We start from the raw sequence: 21055 nt of genomic DNA, 5'->3' as shown, positions 1-21055 counted from the left end.
CTGTTTCTCTTAAAACAGTCACCAGGTGATTGTCTTACTGTTTCAACTAATAAGAGGATGGACTGATCTGATCACAAAGATGTAGTGTTCCCTTCGTTAGGTTTATTTCGTGGACATCATAAAGATCAATAAACATGTTTTCACAACATTCTTGACATGATTCATATGAGAAACCATTATGACGTCCCAAATAATAAATAATACTTCACTGGTAAATGGCGGTCACTCAAGGCAGATGCTCAGAGATAGTTGGTGTGGGACAGTGGGATATCCTTATGGACGTTAGAGCATCGCTCATCACACATAAGATTCTGTTCGATTCCCGACACGAGTACAATGCATGGAGCGCATTGCTTGTGTCCCGACAATATTGCTGAAAGATGAGTAAAGCCATATTCATTCATTCATTCATTCATGGGGGTTATACAGTTTACTCTCCCATGCAATCAATCTGTCTACAGTTGGACAAGTCTGAAGGTGTCACAAGAAGTTTACAGATGGACAAGTCTGAAGGTTTCACAATAAGTCTACAGTTGGACAGGTCTGAAGGTTGTTCACAAGAAGTTTACAGTTGGACAAGTCTGAAGGTTTCACAAGAAGTTTACAGTTGGACAAGTCTGAAGGTTGTCACAAGAAGTTTACAGTTGGACATGTCTGAAGGTTTCACAAGAAGTTTACAGTTGGACAAGTCTGAAGGTTGTTGGACAAGTCTGAAGGTTGTACAAGAAGTTTACAGTTGGACATGTCTGAAGGTTTCACAAGAAGTCTACAGTTGGACAAGTCTGAAGGTTGTACAAGAAGTTTACAGTTGGACATGTCTGAAGGTTTCACAAGAAGTTTACAGTTGGACAGGTCTGAAGGTTTCACAATAAGTCTACAGCTGGACATGTCTAAGATCCCAAAATGGTAACTGGTGACATCTGAAGCATTCACACATAACAGAAAGGCAGACTCAATGTGAACATATTTATTCCTGAACAAAAACATAACAAAGATAAGTTGAGAGACACTGTGTACTTGGGCCATACATAACATGGCCGCTCGCTTCTCCATGACATGCAGATATAACATGATTGATCGGTTCTCCATGACATGCAGATATAACATGATTGATCGGTTCTCCATGACATGCAGATATAACATGATTGATCGGTTCTCCATGACATGCAGATATAACATGATTGATTACTTCTCCATGACATGCAGATATAACATGATTGATTGGTTCTCTGACATGCAGATATAACATGATTGATCGGTTCTCCGTGACATGCAGATATAACATGATTGATGGGTTCTCTGACATGCAGATATAACATGATTGATTGGTTCTCCATGACATGCAGATATAACATGATTGATCGGTTCTCCATGACATGCAGATATAACATGATTGATTACTTCCCCATTACATTCAGATATAACATGATTGATCGGTTCTCCATGACATGCAGATATAACATGATTGATCGGTTCTCCATGACATGCAGATATAACATGATTGATCGGTTCTCCATGACATGTAGATATAACATGATTGATCGGTTCTCCATGACATGTAGATATAACATGATTGATCGGTTCTCCATGACATGTAGATATAACATGATTGATCGGTTCTCCATGACATGCAGATATAACATGATTGATCGGTTCTTCTGACATGACATGCAGATATAACATGATTGATCGGTTCTCCATGACATGCAGATATAACATGATTGATGGGTTCTCCATGACATGCAGATATAACATGATTGATCGGTTCTCCATGACATGCAGATATAACATGATTGATTGGTTCTCCATGACATGCAGATATAACATGATTGATCGGTTCTCCATGACATGCAGATATAACATGATTGATTGGTTCTCCATGACAAGCAGATATAACATGATTGATTGGTTCTCCATGACATGCAGATATAACATGATTGATGGTTCTCCATGACATGCAGATAACATGATTGATCGGTTCTCCATGACATGCAGATATAACATGATTGATTGGTTCTCCATGACATGCAGATATAACATGATTGATCGGTTCTCCATGACATGCAGATATAACATGATTGATTGGTTCTCCATGACATGCAGATATAACATGATTGATTGGTTCTCCATGACATGCAGATATAACATGATTGATTGGTTCTCCATGACATGCAGATATAACATGATTGATTGGTTCTCCATGACATGCAGATATAACATGATTGATCGGTTCTCCATGACAAGCAGATATAACATGACAAAACATGTCCCTATATTCAGATATATCACCACTCAGCATCTACAGTATCGCACATGTCTGATCACCTCTCCAGGATCTGTTGGAACTCTACAGGGATGGGATTCTTTTTGAGGACCTCCACCTCACACCTGTGCTGGGGGATCTGGAAGTAGACAATAGGGAATCCAACCACACGACAGATTCTGGGCCCTAACAGGACATATTTGTTTTATGATTAAGGTGTATCTCAAGGACTTGTGCCCTGTCCTGAGTTGTGTGCCCTGTCCTGAGTTGTGTGCCCTGTCCTGAGTTGTGTGCCATGTCATGTTGTGTGAAACACTGGACCATCAACTTATTGTGGGAAGGAAGCCGGGAATGATGCAGGTGTTTAACCTTCAGTACCCACTCTGGTGACGTGACAGTCCTTTGTTTCTTATGTATATTACAGATTTCTTTTCACAAAAGCAGTAGTGCAGAAAGGGTACATACCAGTAATTGCCTCAAAACAATTAACGAAAAAGTTTCAGGTTTTTTGATCACTGAATTAAGTAACTACTAGATCTCTGAATTAAATTTTTACTCCTGAATGATCTTAATAAGAGAGCCCTTTGTAAATGTTCTAAGGGCAGGCAGCTGATATCATAGTAAGTATGCTATGTTTATAGGTGAACATTGCTTGTTAAACCGTCATTGGACTGTCAGGAGGTGCAAGGACTGAAGTAATACCTTACCATCCTCCTCCAGAAGCCCTTCCTGTAGGCCTTGAGCGAGGTGAGCAGGGAGCTGTACATGGAGTGGTGCTGCTGGAGTTTCACCACGTGGGCCTGCACACACAGCCTGGCGAGGAAAGTCTCTCCATTAGTTGGGTGTTCTATAGGACCATGGTTGGTGATATTCAGTCATATACTTAGGCCTCCAAATAACTGAGATTTGGGCACACAACAGGGGGTGATGTTGCTGGAGCTTTACCATGTGAACCTTCCCACACATCAAGGCAAGGAAGTGTTCAGGTTGTTGTTGCTGTATAAAAACTATAGTCACCAATATTTTATCCATATCCTTAGGCTTCCAATTAACCGAGACGAGACAACTGAAAGTTATGTTGGTAGAAACTGACTGACTGACTGAGTTTGGTTTTACGCCGATTTTAGCAATATTCCAGCAGCATCACGTCGGGGGACACCAGAAATGGGCTTCACACATTGTACCCATGTGGGGATTCGAACCCAGGTCTTCGGCGTGACGAGCCAGCGCCAATCACTAGGCTACCCCACCGCTCCCAAAGTCAGAAAGCCTGACCACCCGACCCAATTAGTAGAATCTGGTGACAACTAGTGTTGGGAATTGGTTAAAATCTCATAATTGACGATTGATTCATTACAACTGATCAATCATCGAAAATAATTGGTTAGCATCATTTATGAAATTTGTTAATGCACAGAAAAATAAGGGAAAAAAACATGTAGTTCTTTGGGGGTGTTTTTGGGCAAAATTTCATATCTATAAAGGATGACTAGTATGTTAGGAACATAAATTTCTTAGAGTCTTTAAGATAACTTCAATCATGACTTGGAACAAGCTTGTAGTGCTTATGAAATGTAACAGACAAAACCAACCTTGTGAAATGTAATTTTTTAAGTAAAATTGATATTTTATACTTATCCTGACTCATGATCTTTGCTTATCTCCCTTTCCCTTTCGAATGGTAGTGGAACACTTGAATCCCTTGAAGTTCCCGAAGCGGACGTACAATACTCACCCATGAGTTACCTCCCTTCCTCTTTCCCGCGCAAACGTACCATGTGACGTGCCCAGACTTGTCACTCTCTCCTATTTTTTGCCCATGCACTTGGATCTGCTGTGAAATCGCAAGTGTCTTCAATGGGGAGGTTGGGAGGGCTTGTTCATCATGAGTCAGGATAAGTATAAAATATCAATTTTACTTTAAAAATTACATATTTTTCCTTATCCTGACTCATGATCTTTGCTTATAGAATCCGTCAGAGTTGGTGGTGGGTCAAGCCACTGGATTCAACAGCTGTCCTTAGATACGTCCTGTATCCCCCCCATGGGAACTGCAAACGGCATTTCCGTGGTCCTATTCTTCCAACTTGCGTACTAACTCGTGGGGACCACTCCTTGTCTTACCTCCTTGTCTTACTTCAATCTCAGACAAGTTGAATCATGTTGATTCATGTGGTTATAGATAAACTAGTATTCTCCTGTACTAGATATCTTATAACAACCCATGGATTATGATAAGGTCTTTATCATAAATGAGTTGCGATCCCTTTATGTGCAGGTAAGGTCATTACCCGCACAGGATCTTAATCACTCATGCTAGTCTGTCCTAGACTGTGCGCATGGACTTTCAAACTAATACTTTTCCTAGTAAAAGTCATCTACAAGTCAACGTGATAAAGGGTGAGATTCCAACTCAGAGCCTTTGAGGAACCGTTAGTTGCTGTGCTACAACGAGAGGCCCAAATTGGTGAATGCCTGAGACGTCTTCAGTGGCTATGTCTCGGAGGTAGTGGTTGGCAAACACCGTGTCCGACTTCCAGAAGCAGCCCTCCATTATTGTCGGTATAGAGCAATTTCCATGTAGAGCTAGTGTTGGCCAGTGCTCTAACCGTGTGGGTTGGAAGCTCTAGGAGGTTCTAGTCCTGCTGCTTTGTAGGCTCTCAATATGATGGCTCTCATCCAGAATGATATGGTCGTTCTTGAGACTTCAGTTGATGTCTCAGTTGATAATGGGATGAATAGGCGCTTGAATTTCCTTCTCCTCGTCTTAGTCTTTTGAAGATATATCTTCAAAGCTCTGACTGGGCACAAGGATAAGTCCTCTATATCTTGTGGGCCGAGGACTGTAGACAGCGCTGGTACGTGGAATTGTCTATCTGGTTGACCAGGTAGTTGATTCTTGGCAATAAAGTCCCATCTAAGTCCTAGATGAACTCTATTATTTTGCCCTCTGTCGAATGTCCAGCGCATGTATCTCCGATATGCCAGCTGCAGTGGCTAACGCTAGCAGGAACAGCGTCTTCTGTGTTAGTAGCTCGATCGTGATCTGGTCTAGTGGTTCGTAGACATCACTGGTAAGATGACGCAGAATTACATTCAGGTCCCAGGCTGGAGCTCTGAATTTCTTTTGTTGGTCTTCCAACTTGAATGATCTCAGTAGAGCAAGTAATTCTGGTACTTTCGTCAACTTGATGCCTGTTTTCATGGTAATCACAGTACTGATAGCAGCGAGGTAAGTCGATAGCGTCGAACCCTTTAGATGTCTGGTCTGTCTCAGATGACATAGATATTCCGCCACTTGAGGATGTGTAGCTATTATCGCTGTGAAGCCTTTCTGCCTTGCGTAAGTTTCAAACTTCAGCCATTTATCGTCATATAGGTTGCGAGTCGATCCGCGTAACGCTAGTGCTACTGCTTTGGCTGCTCTGGTGGAGTATCCTCTTTTCTTCAAACACATTTTGATATGGTCCACAAGTGTAACCGGAACACTGCTGGGTTCTTGTGGACTTGCTTGGTGTGCGGATGTATCAGTAGGTTCGGCCAATCTGGAAGCTTGAATACTGGACTTCCTAGGTTTTCTAGTAGATCTGGAAACCATGCTCTCGCTGGCCAGTAAGGCGCGACCAAAGTCAGTTGTAGCGTCTGTGTCTGTTTGATCTTGATCAGTACTTTTGGCAGTATTATCAGGGGTGGAAAAGCATAGCCGTTTAGTCCTTCCCACGATATGCTCAGTGCATCTGTTGCCCAGGCTTGAGGATCTGGAACTGGTGAGACGAACGTCTGCAGTTGTTTGTTGAACCTCGGGGCGAACAGGTCTATGGAGGGGAATCCTATTTCCCTTATGTTCCGAAACGCTTCTGGATGGAGCATCCATTCCGTTGGTGACGGGCGTAGTGGTCTTGAGAGAGCATCTGCTAGTACGTTCTTGGCTCCGGGTATATGACACGCCTTTATCCAGATGTCTGCTTTCTGCGTGATCTGGAACAACTGGAATGTGAGCTGCAAAAGGCTTGGAGATCTTGTGGATCCTTGCCGATTTATGGAGAACCCCACTGTGGAGTTGTCTGTGTGGATCATCAACATCTTGTTGTTCAGCAAGCTCGACCATAGTTGTATGGCATTGATCACTGCTTTCATCTCTAGTAGATTGATGTGGAGCTTTTGTTCTGTATGGGACCACTTTCCCGACGCTACTTGATCATTGAGATGTGCCCCCCATCCTTGCAACGAGGCATCCGCGTAGAGGTGTGTCTCGAAGGCCGGCTCTTGTAAATAGACTCCTTCGCACACATTCGACCTGTGTGTCCACCATAGTAGATACCTCTTGAGGTTTTCGGGCAGCAGGATAGGGTCAACACTGTCCAGATGCTTTATGAGGAACCGTTGTAGCGGTCTTAGCTGTAACCTTCCTATGTGCGTCAAGTCTTGCGCCGAGGTTAGTAGACTGAGTAGAACTTGCCATGATCGTAGTGTTAACAGAGAGGTGACTGCTGGCGGAATCATGGCTTGTATCTTGACCCAGCGATCCTCTGGGATGACAATTCGATTCTTTGCAGTGATGAATCTTATCCCCAGGAATTGTAGATCTTGTTTTGGTTCCAATTCTGACTTCCTTAGGTTCACAAACCATCCCAGTTGAGTGAGCAACTTGATCGTGAAGTTCAGTTGTACTCTGAGTAGACTTGCATCTTGGTGGATCTGAATCCCGTCGTCCAGGTAAAAGGCATTGCGTAGACCTCGTTGATGAAGGTATGCGACTATAGGCTTGGTTATTCGTGTGAATAGCCATGGGGCCGAAGATATTCCAAACAGTAGCACGCTCCATTGGTAGTGTTGCCCTCTGAACAGGAATCGTAGATATTTTCTTGATTCTTGATGTATCGGGATGTGCAGGTACGCATCCTGTAAGTCTATGCTGGCCATGTAATCTGCTGGACGGACGAGTTGTTTCAATTGAGGTAGGTGGATCATGCTGAACCTGTCTGGTTTCAGTAGGTAGTCTCTGTTGAATTTGAGCATGTTGTAAATCAGTCTGAACTTCTCTGCGGAGTTCTTCTTTGGTACTAGAAAAATTGGGGAATTATGAGAAGCCTGGGGTGAGATGATTCTGGTCTATTATCTCTACTGCATCTTTTGAGAGAAGTGCGTTGATGGCTTCTTGTAATCTGTCTGACTGTTCCTCTGCATACTTGAAGACCTTCGGGCTGAGGGTTAACGGAGGAGCATCTTTCAGTTGTACTTTGTACCCTTCTCTTAGTACCTGAGAGACGTAGTCCTCTTCTAAAATTCCCCAATTTTTCCAGTACCCTTATAGACGTCCACCCACTGTCGACAGTTTTACAGGAACGGCTGGGGGGTGGAAGACTCCGAACTCTGGCATCAACGTCTGGTACCTCTGGAAGCTCTGGGGCCGCGGCCTCTTCCAGAGTTTCCTCTGTAGTTGCCTGAAGGGCGACGAAAAGAGTCCTTCCCGCCTCTGGAGCTGGAGTACTTTTTGTCTTTAGCTCTCTGTATCCCAGCAAACTTAGACTTGTTGTTGTATCTCTGGGATGTATGGCGGATGACGTTGGCCAAGGTGTCTATGGTCTTGATCATCATCACCTCTCTGGATTCTTGTGTAGCTTGTTTAGCTGCATCATCCAATAGACCTCCAAAGATGGTAGGCGCCTCCCACGGGAGCTCGTAGTAGTGGCTGCGTAAATCTGTCATTCCAGGAGCAGGACACCAGTAGACCCTGTCTGCGTATTAAGGTGATTGCCGTCGAAATCGATGCGAGGTGATCCGATAGGAAGAACTGATCCTTCTTTTGCGTATCATCTTGACTATCTCGTAGGATGACGGAGTCGTCGGGTTGTGGAGCCCTTCACGGAGGAGTGCGTTCGCCAACATCAACTGCAGGTGTAGCTCTGATGGGTGTAGATTCGCGCAGGCCAGTACGGTGTCGGTAGACTGTAGGGTCTTCCTTGATTCTTGCTGGAATCTCTGCTCCATCATCTTGTTGGTAAACTGCGTCATGAACTCCCCCGGGTCGAAGTTCTGCATCTGTTGAATCGGCTGCGATGCTGTTTTCTGTGCCTCAACTTCTGTCCTCGAAGGAAGAGGTCGTATGTCCGACAGCTGGCCTGCTGTGACATTCATAGGTGATGATCTCATAGTAGTTGACATCGACTGCGTCGTGGATGTCATCGATACCTCAGGTAGTAGTATAGGGGGGTCGTCAAACACGTCTTTCTCATGAGGCGGTACGATCTCATCGTTGAAAGATCTCTGCGTAGCAGCAATAGCACGTGTAGATTTGCCCTCAGATCTAGTACTCGTAGACTTTCTCTGCATAGTAGAAGAGGACACCGTCTTCTTAGACTGGGACTGCGTAGGTTGCGAGGTTGACGACCTTTTTTAGCCCCCTTTGCCGCAGACTGGCCCTGTAATGTACTAGGCAACACATCACTATTATGAACATCAGCAGCGAGCAACATACGGTTTTTAGGCTGATCTCCAGATTTATCACATGTGACTAGAGATGTCTTTTTCACCCGATCCATGGCACGTCTATAAACATAAGACAGATATTGATTAAATTGTAAGTCAGCTAAATCAATACAGTAGATACAACGCAAGGTGGATGAACATGGATCTGTACACAATGGACATTGGGGGTGAGGATCAGCCAGAGACAACCTGTGCTTACACACACAGCAAGATTTAATGAATTGTAAACAAAGTTACAACACGATGAAAACACGACTCAAAGTCAACAAATTTCTACAAATACTACATCGTAATTATAATCAAAACCATACACAGCTTAATTTAGAAGAATAGGCCTTAATATAAACAAAAAAATTGCCGTATACGGGACTCCAGTGCTCGCCCAACCATCTGCTTGGGCGAAAAGGGAGAGAGTGACAAGTCTGGGCACGTCACATGGTACGTTTGCACGGGAAAGAGGAAGGCAGGTAACTCGTGGGTGATGAGTATTGTATGTCCGCTTCGGGAACTTCAAGGGATTCAAGTATTCCACTACCATTCGAAAGGGAAAGGGAGATAAGCAAAGATCATGAGTCAGGATAAGGAAAAATTAATACTGTTAATGAAAACGTGTTCCAGAATTGTTTGTGTTCGATTATTAGAAAACAGGATCGATTGCTTGGTCATTTAGCCAGTGGGACCAATCTTCGATTATTTCAATTAATCGGACCACCACTAGTGACAACCATTGCCACCTCTACTGACATGCATGGGATGCTTATACCAGTTCTAATCTGGCGCCTCGCAAAGATCACACAAGTCATCAGTTTGCTGTTTAAACCCACTCAGCAATATTCCAGCTACCAAATCGGATCACCTAACCATTTTTGCTGTCATGGTTTTCTGGGGTCCTAATCTAACTCAGGCCACATCTCCTGCGGAACAGTTTTGGATGATAGCCATTCACACACCATACACTGTCCAGAAATCAAATTCATCTGTCACCTATTTTCAATACTTGTTTGTTTTCTTACCACTTCACAAGAGGCAATGGTAACAGCGATGTGCCCCCATCCTTGTCTGTGGCTTGCTGGAACATACACATCGGGTCCAGGATGAAAGTATGTTTGGAGTACATTTCTTTCTTCCTACAGCAGTTTCAACTTTCACAGTTTTCTCCATGAATTTATATCAACATAAAGGAATACAATGTATAAGCTTTCTTAATACTCCAGTGTATAAAACCTCTGTTCTCCTTGAATTGTTTTGATCCTGGTTTCAATGACATGATGCTAAGAATAGACATCTAATCAAAATACAATGTTTTTTTCTGACTGAAGAAAGAGGTTATATATCTTCACTCCTAGAATCCATCTTTGTGGGCTGTCTCAGAGCAATGAATGTCCAGGAGCTTGTCTGCACTCAGGGACATCATTCCCAGCTAAGGGTTCACTCTTAACATTCTCCTTATACAGTATCCCGGTGTCAGGGGTTTTCGACGATGTAAGACAAAAACGTATTTTGTATCTTAATTTCACTTCAAGTTTTTATTTCACTAAGCATGAGTGATAAAGGATATATTCATCTATTTCACGCAAAAATATCAAGTGTTCCCTACAAAAATAGCATTCATGACATCGTATCGGCGATTTTGTATGGGTTTTCGATGATGAGCCATACTTTTCACTCCGCACTGCGAAGGAGTGTTGTGATCACGTGGCTTCCTATTTTATATACTGCCTGTCACTAACAGACGACGGATCTTACTGAAATTTCGCTTGCTATGTTGTGTTATATATATAGGCAGTTGATTTTGCATCTGAAGTGATGCATCTCAGGATAATAATATTGATGTTTGTTTGATTTTTATATATCTTAACTTCCTGATTTCCATTGTCAATAAAACTTCTCACGACAGCGACTGGGCACCTGCCCTACCGATGAAACTGCTTGTGCACTCTGATCGCGCACATACTCCCTTGATGTAGCGCAAGCAATTGAATCGTCGAAAACACTTGAACCTCGAATTTGGCACGCTTTGGGATACACACTGTATCTATGACAAACTTGTAATCATTTGAGGCATGAGACCAGTGCCTGATGAAAAATACTTTCTATTATTGGAATTTCGGCTGGGCTCATCCGGAAAGCAAACCATAATGGACCAAAACATCTTATCAAGAATATGCACTCATTGTGAAACAAACCGTCACATTGGCCTTGACCTTGAAATGAAGGTAGCTGGCAAGGTTGAGGATGACTTCTGAAACAAAAGTGCTGAAATATTAGATTTAGGTCGAGCTGCAGTGTTTGATGTGAAGAATTATTGCAGCTGAACACTTTGGTACTAAGGTGCCAATATATCTAACATGACTGTGGCACCTACAAATACACAGCATGTCATTTGTCTATGCTTATCTAATTTTCTTTAATCTTCTAGAGCCATCCAGTGGTGATGGGGTAGCCTAGTGGTTAAAGCGTTCGCCCGTCATGCTGAAGATCTGGGTTCGATTCCCCACATGTGTACAATGTGCGAAGCCCATTTCTGGTGTCCCCGCCGTGATATTGCTGGAATATTGCTCAAAGCGGCGTAAAACCATACTCACTCACTCAGCAAGTTTAACACTATTCCAGATACTCTCCGTGGACACGCGACCAATACAGGGTTTCACACATTGTAGGTACCCTAGTACTGTCTGCATGTGTGAAGCCATTTCTGGTGTCCCCTGACGTGATATTGCTGGAATATTGCTAAAAACTAAAACTCACTCACTCAATGATGAAACTGTACAGTTATATTCTGCAAGGCAAAAGTAAGTATACACTTGCGAACAGTTACCCCGTGTTCCTCGAGATGGCATGAGCTCGAAACCTGCTGTAAGTTCCTCATGTCTCCAGCTAGACTCACCTATCAGGAAGCGATGGTTGTTCCGGCGTCTGGCTGGCCAAGAGTTGAGGATGAAGCAGTGCAGCTTGTAGGCGGCCAACAGGAACACCCTGTAGGTGCTGACGATCCTCCTCGTTACGCTGTTGATCTACCAGGTACAATACCTTTCAGTTTGATGGGGAATATTACAGACAAATCTTTGCTACAACAATGGGACCTAAGATGTCAACCAACCACTACGGTATGTTAGTTCTTGGATACTTACAACAAACTATGGAAACCAAAGTGAGATAACGGTTAGGATTTGTTAGGTTAAAGCGTTTGCTTGTCACGCCGAAGACCAGGGTTTGATTCCCCACATGGGTACAATGAGTGAAACCCATTTCTGGTGTCCCCCCGCTGTGATATAGCTGGAACATTTCTAAAAGGGGCATAAAACCAAACTCACTCATTCACATCTCTTACATCTCACTTACATCTCTAATTACAAAAGGACCAGCTATTCCGTAAAGATCACTGTTCACCCTCGATGTAGTTATATTCTGTTTCCAGTTTATTTGCAGTGCCACTTTTTGACATAGCAGTAATTGTATTGATTCCCAAAGTAGTTAATTTGGATTATCATTGTTACTTATAAAACCTTTGTTTGTTTCACACCAAATTCATTTATGAACAGATTTCTAGATCAAGTTCGTGTAATTTGGAAATTGACATGAAACAATACCCCAGATGCTGCTAATATTGACTGACAGCAGACACAGGAGTCCACACAGACACATGAGCATACACAGTCCACACAGCGCACCCCCACCCACCCACACACACAGAGAGGCACAGCCACAGAACACCCACCTGCGGATCCATGTACAGCCCCTGACACTTTTGCCTCAAGAACCTGACAATGGACAGAACACGTCAGTATTTCTGTAGTTATCACAATACACCAGAGGCCCAGATAAGGGAATTCGGTTGAAAATACAATAGAAAATTTCAAATTATGCATTGAAAAAATTGAAGCAATCATTACGCATTTCAAATGTTAGATCCATAAAAAGTTTAAAACAAATGCCAGGGAATATATTTATAAAGATATGTATGTAATGAAAAAGACATCTATTGCTATCAAGTTGTACTGTTATATCAGGACTAGTGTTGTACTGTCAGTATAGGATGAGTGATTTTTATGTCAATCATTTCCATTATATTTAAGTTGGTTTGATTAGGTAAATGACATTCAGGCAGAACATACCTTCTTAGTAAACTTACTAAGTCACATAATACTTAGGTGAAAAAATGACTGAAAATCGTTTATGTTGAAAGCAGTGGGTATGAAAATGAAATACCCACTGAACATTCATAATACCCTTGGTCACCCAAAAATACAGTGGGTACAGTACCCACATGAGCTAAATCTGATCTGGAGCTCTGATACACATTGTTTCCTACTTGAAGTCCCCAGTATCCCATGTATGGTGGAGTCTGGGACAGGTAAACACATGATAACACTGCATGGATGTATCTACATCATCACAAGTGTTGAACTAATACCATGTCTTTATAGGTGACTTGTTTTACTGATCAACATTGAAGGAGCCATTTTTGTGTTTTGTGCATTCAAAGTTATATTTGGTACAACAAAAAATGATTTTTCTCAATATGTTTCATAATCTTAGTCCTAGGCCAAATGTTAGAAAAGTCCCTATCTTTTAGGATCTCCCACCCTCAAGAGATTCTTGTCAATGTCGAACTAGACACAGAATGTATCAGGTTGCTGAAAACAAACAAGGTTTACCCCCCTGTTGAAACAGTGTCCACATGTTCATAGACCAACTTCATGAGTATTAACCACATGGTTCAATGGACGGTGACAAGCACTGGATGTTCAACATGATCAGGATATGCAGTATGGGTGATAAGGCCTGGTGTGTCATATTACCTGATAATGATGTTATCTCTACATTTGGCCTAGGAGTAATCTCTGGCTTATGAGCAAACTCCCTTACTTTGGGTATGATAACAAAAGTGACAGAATTATATTGTGTAGATCAAAATCCCATGTTCCCCTGACTATTGATGGTCAGTCCTTGCTCATGTTCTGTATCCATTTGAAACATGTAAATATTTTCAAGGTACTGTTGCCTGAACCACACAGTTAGTTGTCCTCACATTAGCAGCTTGTTCTTCATGGAGGCACCAGGCTGGGCAGAGAAATCTATCGTGATCGTATCTCGGATGGCTGGAAATAAATTCCGTCGAGTTAGTGATTGAGTGAGTTGGGTGCAAGAACACAAATCCGACAAATCTTCAAAACAAGCTGTGGGTGTAGTATCTGCAGGCAACCCACCTTGCCCAGCATATCTGTTGTAGTCCACCATCACCTCCACGGTCTGTGTGTTGAACAGCATCCCACACCAAGGAAACTCTGTATACAAGTCGGTCAAACTTTATTGGTGACTTTGTGAGTTTCATTACTTATATGTATTCAATCAACTATTGATGTTAAAATATCATTTCAAATGAAACCGATTTTTTAATTCTGAAAAAACATTATTCAGAAATAAGTAATTTTTCAAGTAAAATTGATATTTTATACTTATCCTGACTCATGATCTTTTGCTATCTCCCTTTCCCTTGCAACTGGTAGTGGAACACTTGAATCCCTTGAAGTTCCCGCAGCGGACGTAAAAATACACTCACCCATGAGTTACCTCCCTTTTCCCGCGTAAACAGTCATGTGACCAGCCTTACTTGTCACTCTCTCCTGATTTTTCTGCCCAAGCACTTGGATCTGCTGTGCAATCCGAAGTGTTTCCAGCGGGGAGGTCGGGAGGGCTTGACCTCCTGAGTCAGGATAAGTATAAAATATCAATTTTACTTGAAAAATTACATATTTTTTCTTATCCTGACTCATGATCTTTTGCTTATAGAATCCTATGGATTGGTGGTGTGTCAAGGCCTCTTCCTGGATTCATCAGCTGTCCTTTAGATACGTCCTGTATCCATGCCCATTGGAACTGCGTAGCGGCATTTCCGAGATCCTATTCTTCCAACTTACGTTATAACTAGGGGGGGACCACTTCTTGTCTTACTTCCATCTCAGACAAGTTGAATCATCTTGATTCATGTGGCTTCAGATAAACTAGTATCTTCTTATTACTAGATATCTTATAACAACCCAAAGATTATGATAAGATCTTTATCATAAATGAGTTGCAACCCCTACACGTACAGGAAAGATCTTTACCCGTACAGGATCTTTAATCACTCATGCTAGTCTGTCCTAGACTGTGTGCATGGACTTTCAAACTAATACTTTTCCTTAGTAAAAGTTATCGACAAGTCAACATGATAAAGGGAGAGTCCCAAATTGGTGAATGCCTGAGACGTCTTCAGTGGCTATGTCTTGGAGTTGGTGGTTGGAAAACGCCGTATCCGACTTCCAAAAGCAGCCCTCCATAAATGCTGATATAGTGCAATTTCCGTGCAGAGCCAATGTTTACGCCAGTGCTCTGACTTCGTGTGAGTTGGAAGCTCTAGGAGGTTCTAGTCCTGCTGCTTTATAGGCTCTCCATATGACGGCTCTCATCCAGAACGATATCGTCGTTCTTGAGACTTCTGCTGATGTCTCTGTGGATAATGGGATGAACAGGCACTTGAATTTTCGTCTCCTTGTCTTAGTCTGTTGAAGATATATCTTCAGGGCTCTGACTGGACACAAGGATAGGTCCTCTATATCCTCTGGTCCGAGGATTGTAGATAGCGCTGGTACGTGGAACTGTCTATCTGGCTGACCAGGTAGTTGGTTCTTGGCAATGAAGTCCCATCTAAGTCCTAGATGAACTGCAGCATGTTGCCCCATGTCGAATCTAGTTCAACCAAAGTCCAGAGTATGTATCTCTGATATCCGAGCTGCCGTGGCTAGCGCAAGCAGGAACAGAGTCTTCTGTGTCAGCAGCTCGAGGGTAGTCTCATCTATAGGTTCGTAGGCATCACTTGTAAGATGACGTAGAATTACATTCAGATCCCAGGCCGGAGCTCTGAACTTCTTTTGCTGGTCCTCCAGTTTAAAAGATCTCAGCAGAGCAAGTAATTCTGGTACTTTCGTCAACTTGATGCCTGTTTTCATGGTAATCACTGTACTGATGGTAGCAAGGTATGTAGATAATGTCAAACCTTTCAGATGTCTAGTCTGTCTAAGATGACACAGGTATTCCGCCACTTGAGGATGAGTAGCTTTCATAGCAATGAAGCCTTTCCGCCTGGCATAAGTCTCAAACTTCAGCCACTTGTCATCATACAAGTTACGAGTAGATTTGCGTAACGCTAGCCTGCCTCGGCTGCTCTGGCAGAGTATCCTCTTTTCTTCAAACATGTTTTGATACGGTCCACACGTGTAGCTGGAACAGTGTTGGGTTCCCGTGGACTTGCTTGGTGTGCGGATGTATGAGTAGGTTCGGCCAATCTGATAACTTGATTGTTGGACTTCCGAGATCTTCTATTAGGTCTAGGAACCATACTCTTGCTGGCCAGTATGGCGCGACCAAGGTCAGTTGTAGCGCCTGTGTCTGTTTGATCTTCAACAGTGCTTTCGGTAGTAATATCAGTGGTGGAAACGCATAAGCGTTTAGTCCTTCCCATGATATGTTCAGTGCATCTGTTGCCCAGGCTTGAGGATCTGGAACTGGTGAGAAAAACGTCTGTAGTTGCTTGTTGAACCTCGTGGCAAACAGGTCTATGCAAGGGGATCCTATTTCCCCTATGATGAGCCGGAACACTTCTGGATGGAGCATCCATTCCGTAGGTGACGGGTGCAGTGGTCGGGAGAGAGCGTCTGCAAGCACATTCTTGGCTCCGGGTATGTGACACGCCTTTATAGAGATGTTTGCCTCCTCCGTGATGTCAAACAACTGGAATGTGAGCTGTAGTAGGCTTGGTGATCTTGTAGATCCTTGCCGATTTATGGAGAATGCCACTGTAGAGTTGTCCGTGTGGACCATCAGCATTCTGTTGATCAGCGAGCTCGACCATAGTTGTAAGGCGTTGATCACAGCTTTCCTCTCCAGCAGATTGATGTGAAGATGTTGCTCTGTTTTGGACCACTTTCTTGATGCAACTTGGTTGTTGAGATGTGCACCCCAACCTTGTATCGATGCGTCTACGTAGAGATGTGTGTCAAAGGCCGGTTCTTGTAAATAGGTCCCTCCGCAAACGTTCGACCTGTCGGTCCACCAAAGTAGGTACCTCTTAAGATTGTCTGGCAGCAAGATAGGGTCGACGCTGTCCAGATGTTTTGTCAGGAACCGTTGCAGCGGCTTTAGTTGTAACCTTCCTGTGCAAGTCAAGTCCTGCGCCGAGGTTAGTAGACCGAGTAGACATTGCCATGTTCGTAGTGTTAACGGAAAGATGACTGCTTATGGAATCATGGCTGTTATCTTGACCCAATGATCTTCTGGGACCACAATTCGATTGTGATAATTCTTATTCCCAGCAATTGAAGATCTTGTTTGATTCTAACTCCAACTTCATCAGGTTCACTAGCCATCCTAGTTGTGAAGTTCAGCTGCTGTCTGAGTTGATTGGCACTTTGAAGAACCTGCATGCCGTCGTCCAGATAACCGGCACTGCGTAGACCTCGATGCTGCAGATAGGTACCTATAGGCTTGGTTATTCGTATGAATAATCATAGAGCCGATGATATTCCAAACGGTAGGACGTTCCATTGGAAGTGCTAACCTCTGATTGCAGTGATGATACATCATTCTTCCCCTTATTTACGCAGCGATCTGTGTTGATCAGCATACATCGAAGCATTGTCTATTTATAGGACGGCTGGCTCCAGTGTAGCATCGCAGGGGACAGGTACTTATACCGACTTTTATCAGCGACAACTTCCAAAATAAACATCGTTTATCCTGCTGTCAAGGCTACACATCTATTAGATTCCCATGATGATAACAGGCCGTAGTTGTATATTGTTTCCAAGGCTGTCGATGAAGTAATCCCCCGTACTGCGGGTTTGTTTACAAGTCAGTAAACATCCTGGAGCCTGCTCTGTCAGTGGGAGGCGTCATCTGACGTGGCCCAATCAGCTTCCAAGCATGACGTCACCGGTGTTGTAGCAAGTTGGCCTCCATAAAATCTGATGCAATTAGTTGGTTGAACCAAAAGCGCGCGTAATTCTACGCCGCTCATATAAAACCTCTTGAATAAGGGTTGCTCCAAATGTAAAATCTTGTTCAGTGATATAAATCACGTATTCCCATTGTGGATAATATAAGCCAGCATGACGAAGGAGGCTGTCGAGACGTATGTCTGTATGGAGCTTGAAGAAATACCGATGTTGAATCTAGCTGATAGGATATAAAATCCTAATCCCCACGCTGAGTGACGAGTATTAATAATATCATCATCTGTATGTCCGTTCAAGGATTCTTGAAGGCGTTGTTATCCTTAAGCCCTTTACAAAGGTAACCTTGAGGTTCTCCAGTACTTGAGATATCGGCTTCATAGGTGATATCATTTTGGAGTCGAAGTCATCAGCGTATATGCAGTACGTCTCTGTTGGGTTGGAGTGAGTGAGTGAACTACAATATCCGCAGGCCATCTGCTACCCGGTATAAGACCTCAGCATCCGTATAGATGAAGGGATTCCTTTCATCAAGTAGGTTGTCGTCCGAAACTGAACCTACACAGGTATAAGGTTTGTGCAGGTTGTAGAGTTGTGCAGGCTGTAAACTGTAGAGATCGCACATGTTGTAGATCTTTTTGTTTAGTTTTCATCATTGCCTTGTTTTATTCAGCTGTATGGTAATAGAGTCGACCTCAACATCCTGCCTGTTGATGTAAGGGTTTGTTAACCCTAGGGTTCGCGAACCCTGTAGATGTCTGCGTTGCTGTTATCTGCCTGTATATCTGAGAGTTCTCGAATCTTGTAGATGTCTGCAGCTTTCTCAAAGCTGTGTGTAGGTTAGAAGGCACCTTGGATATAGGTTCAATCGGAGGAATAGTCACCGAGTCAAAGTCATCATAATGCATGTTATAAGTGTAGACTTCATCTATATCCTTAGAAGGAGACTCCAAGTTCAAACCATTGGCTATCCAATCTGTAACCTCTGATTCCGGGAAGACGAAGTCTGGTTATTCATCAGTTATCTTCTGATCGGTAGAGCTATGCCTCCGCTGAATCATCCTTCTGCGAACCTGTATCCCTTCTCGAACCTCCATCATCCTTTCGCGAACTGAAGATTCCTCCCTTCGCGAATGTCTATCTTGAGAGTCCTCTCTTCGCGAATCTCTGTCTGTGGATTCATCTCTTCGCAAACCTCTGTGACGTGAGCCTACTCTTCGCGAAGAGATGAATGACTACGCAAACGTCTGTGAGAGATATGAGATCTCGATCTAGAACGGCTAGGTGTAGGAGATGGATCCTTCAATGTTCTCGAACGTTGAGGGTTCGCAGATGTAGAACGGTGAGTAGGCTTCTCATGTCTTTAATCCTCCTCCAAGATGACAGAGTCGTCAGACTGTAGAGACCTTCGCAAAGATGTACGTTCGCCAACGTAGTCTTGAGACGTAGTTCTATGAGGAGTTGGTTCGCGCAGGTCCGTAGGTTTGCGCACGATGTCAGTAGATGAGAGGCTTCGCAGAGCCTTCGCCGAGCCTTCGCTTCTTCCTCGAACCTACGTTCCATCATGGCCATCATCTGGTTGGTGAATTGTCCCATAATTTCACCCGGATCAAGTCTGCGTTGATTGAAGCTGCTGCGGTGTAGAAGAAACGTTCGCGAACGCTGATGAGTTGTGTGCCTCGACTTCACTGCGTTGAGAGGTAGGTGGTAGTTCGTCAAGTTGGTGGTGGCCTGCTGTGACCGTTGCAGGAGACGATCTAGTAGTCGTGGAAGTCGATTGAGTCGCCGATCTCGTAGGTTCTTCGGGTAGAAGTAACAGGGGGTCATCAAAATGTCTACTTCATGCGGAGGTAATATCTCTTCGTTGAAAGATTTCTAATGCGTTGACTTCCTAGGCCGCATAGATTTACCGCGTAGTTTTATGCACGAAGGGCATTGGGGGTGAGGATCAGCCACAGATAACCTATGCCTGCAAACACTGCAAGATTTCATGAAATGTAAACAAAGTTACATAAAGATGAAATTATGACACAAATACAAATACTTTTTACACATTTTTTACATATAATACATAGTAGTTATTGCCAAATCCATACACAGCGTAATTTTGAAGAATAGGACCTAAATAAAAAGGATATAATGCCGTATATGGGACTCCAGTGCTCGCCCAACCATCCAATTGGGCGAAAAGGGAGAGAGTGACAAGTTAGGCTGGTCAAATGACTGTTTACGTGGGAAAGGGAGGTAACTCGTGGGTGAGTGTATTTTTACGTCCGCTTCGGGAACTTCAAGGGATTCAAGTGTTCCACTACCATTCGCAAGGGAAAGGGAGATAAGCAAAAGATCATGAGTCAGGATAAGAAAAAATAACATTATTTTGTCCTCCACTGGTTGTGTATTTGAGGCATCAAATTGGAAAGAACTGATGAGCAAAACACTGCAAACTTCACCTCAACATGCAGAAGGCGATCCACCCTCACTGTCTACAGATGGAACTAGACAAACAGGTCAACTACCGTCACTGTCTACAGAAGGAACTAGACCAAAAGGTCAACTACCGTCACTGTCTACAGAAGGAACTAGACCAAAAGGTCAACTACTGTCACTGTCTACAGAAGGAACTAGACCAAAAGGTCACCTACCCTCACTGTCTACAGAAGGATCTAGACCAAAAGGTCACCTACCCTCCTCACTGTCTACAGAAGGAACTAGACATTGCTCTGGATGGACACCTCAATGTTCAATAGGTCAGCTACCCTCACTGTCTACAGAAGGAACTAGACATTGCTCTGGATGGACACCTCAATGTTCAATAGGTCACCTACCCTCACTGTCTACAGAAGGAACTAGACATTGCTCTGGATGGACACCTCAATGTTCAATAGGTCACCTACCCTCACTGTCTACAGAAGGAACTAGACATTGCTCTGGATGGACACCTCAATGTTCAATAGGTCATCTACCCTCACTGTCTACAGAAGGAACTAGACATTGCTCTGGATGGACACCTCAATGTTCAATAGGTCATCTACCCTCACTGTCTACAGAAGGAACTAGACCAATAGGTCACCTACCGTCACTGTCTACAGAAGGATCTAGACCAATGGGTCACCTACCGTCACTGTCTACAGAAGGAACTAGACATTGCTCTGGATGGACACCTCAATGTTCAATAGGTCACCTACCGTCACTGTCTACAGAAGGAACTAGACCAATGGGTCACCTACCGTCACTGTCTACAGAAGGATCTAGACCAATAGGTCACCTACCGTCACTGTCTACAGAAGGAACTAGACCAATGGACTGTCAC

At 43.4% G+C, this 21055-nt stretch overlaps 1 protein-coding gene across 1 annotated transcript; it reads right to left on the bottom strand.

The window, feature by feature from the left end:
* Positions 1 to 1964: 1964 nt before the first annotated feature.
* On the bottom strand, positions 1965 to 20282 carry LOC124280175 (telomerase reverse transcriptase-like). The gene is made up of 9 exons (XM_046716073.1): positions 20262 to 20282; positions 13963 to 14040; positions 13785 to 13854; positions 12471 to 12513; positions 11640 to 11766; positions 10939 to 10994; positions 9766 to 9821; positions 2971 to 3076; positions 1965 to 2402 (listed from the first exon to the last, which is right to left on the bottom strand). Exons 2-9 carry the CDS (start codon positions 14021 to 14023, stop codon positions 2322 to 2324), a joined length of 600 nt encoding a protein of 199 aa, XP_046572029.1. The 5' UTR covers positions 14024 to 14040; positions 20262 to 20282; the 3' UTR covers positions 1965 to 2321.
* Positions 20283 to 21055: the final 773 nt, after the last annotated feature.

Source organism: Haliotis rubra, unplaced genomic scaffold, assembly GCF_003918875.1.
Source record: "Haliotis rubra isolate DU_JTF1 unplaced genomic scaffold, ASM391887v1 Scf261, whole genome shotgun sequence".
NCBI classification, from domain to species: Eukaryota; Metazoa; Mollusca; class Gastropoda; order Lepetellida; family Haliotidae; genus Haliotis; species Haliotis rubra.
The sequence above is the reverse complement of the archived record's forward strand: the minus strand, read 5'-3'. Positions and strand labels throughout refer to the sequence as shown.

Bases quoted from the DNA above. Each gene is read 5' to 3' on its own strand.
- LOC124280175 (XM_046716073.1), bottom strand. From the start codon at position 14,023: ATGCTGTTCAACACACAGACCGTGGAGGTGATGGTGGACTACAACAGA. The intron at 12,514-13,784 runs GTGAGGACAACT...GTCCATTGTCAG, and splicing joins ATGAAGAACAAGCTGCTAAT to GTTCTTGAGGCAAAAGTGTC. The intron at 3,077-9,765 runs GTAAGAAAACAA...TTTCCTCGCCAG, and splicing joins CCATTGCCTCTTGTGAAGTG to GCTGTGTGTGCAGGCCCACG.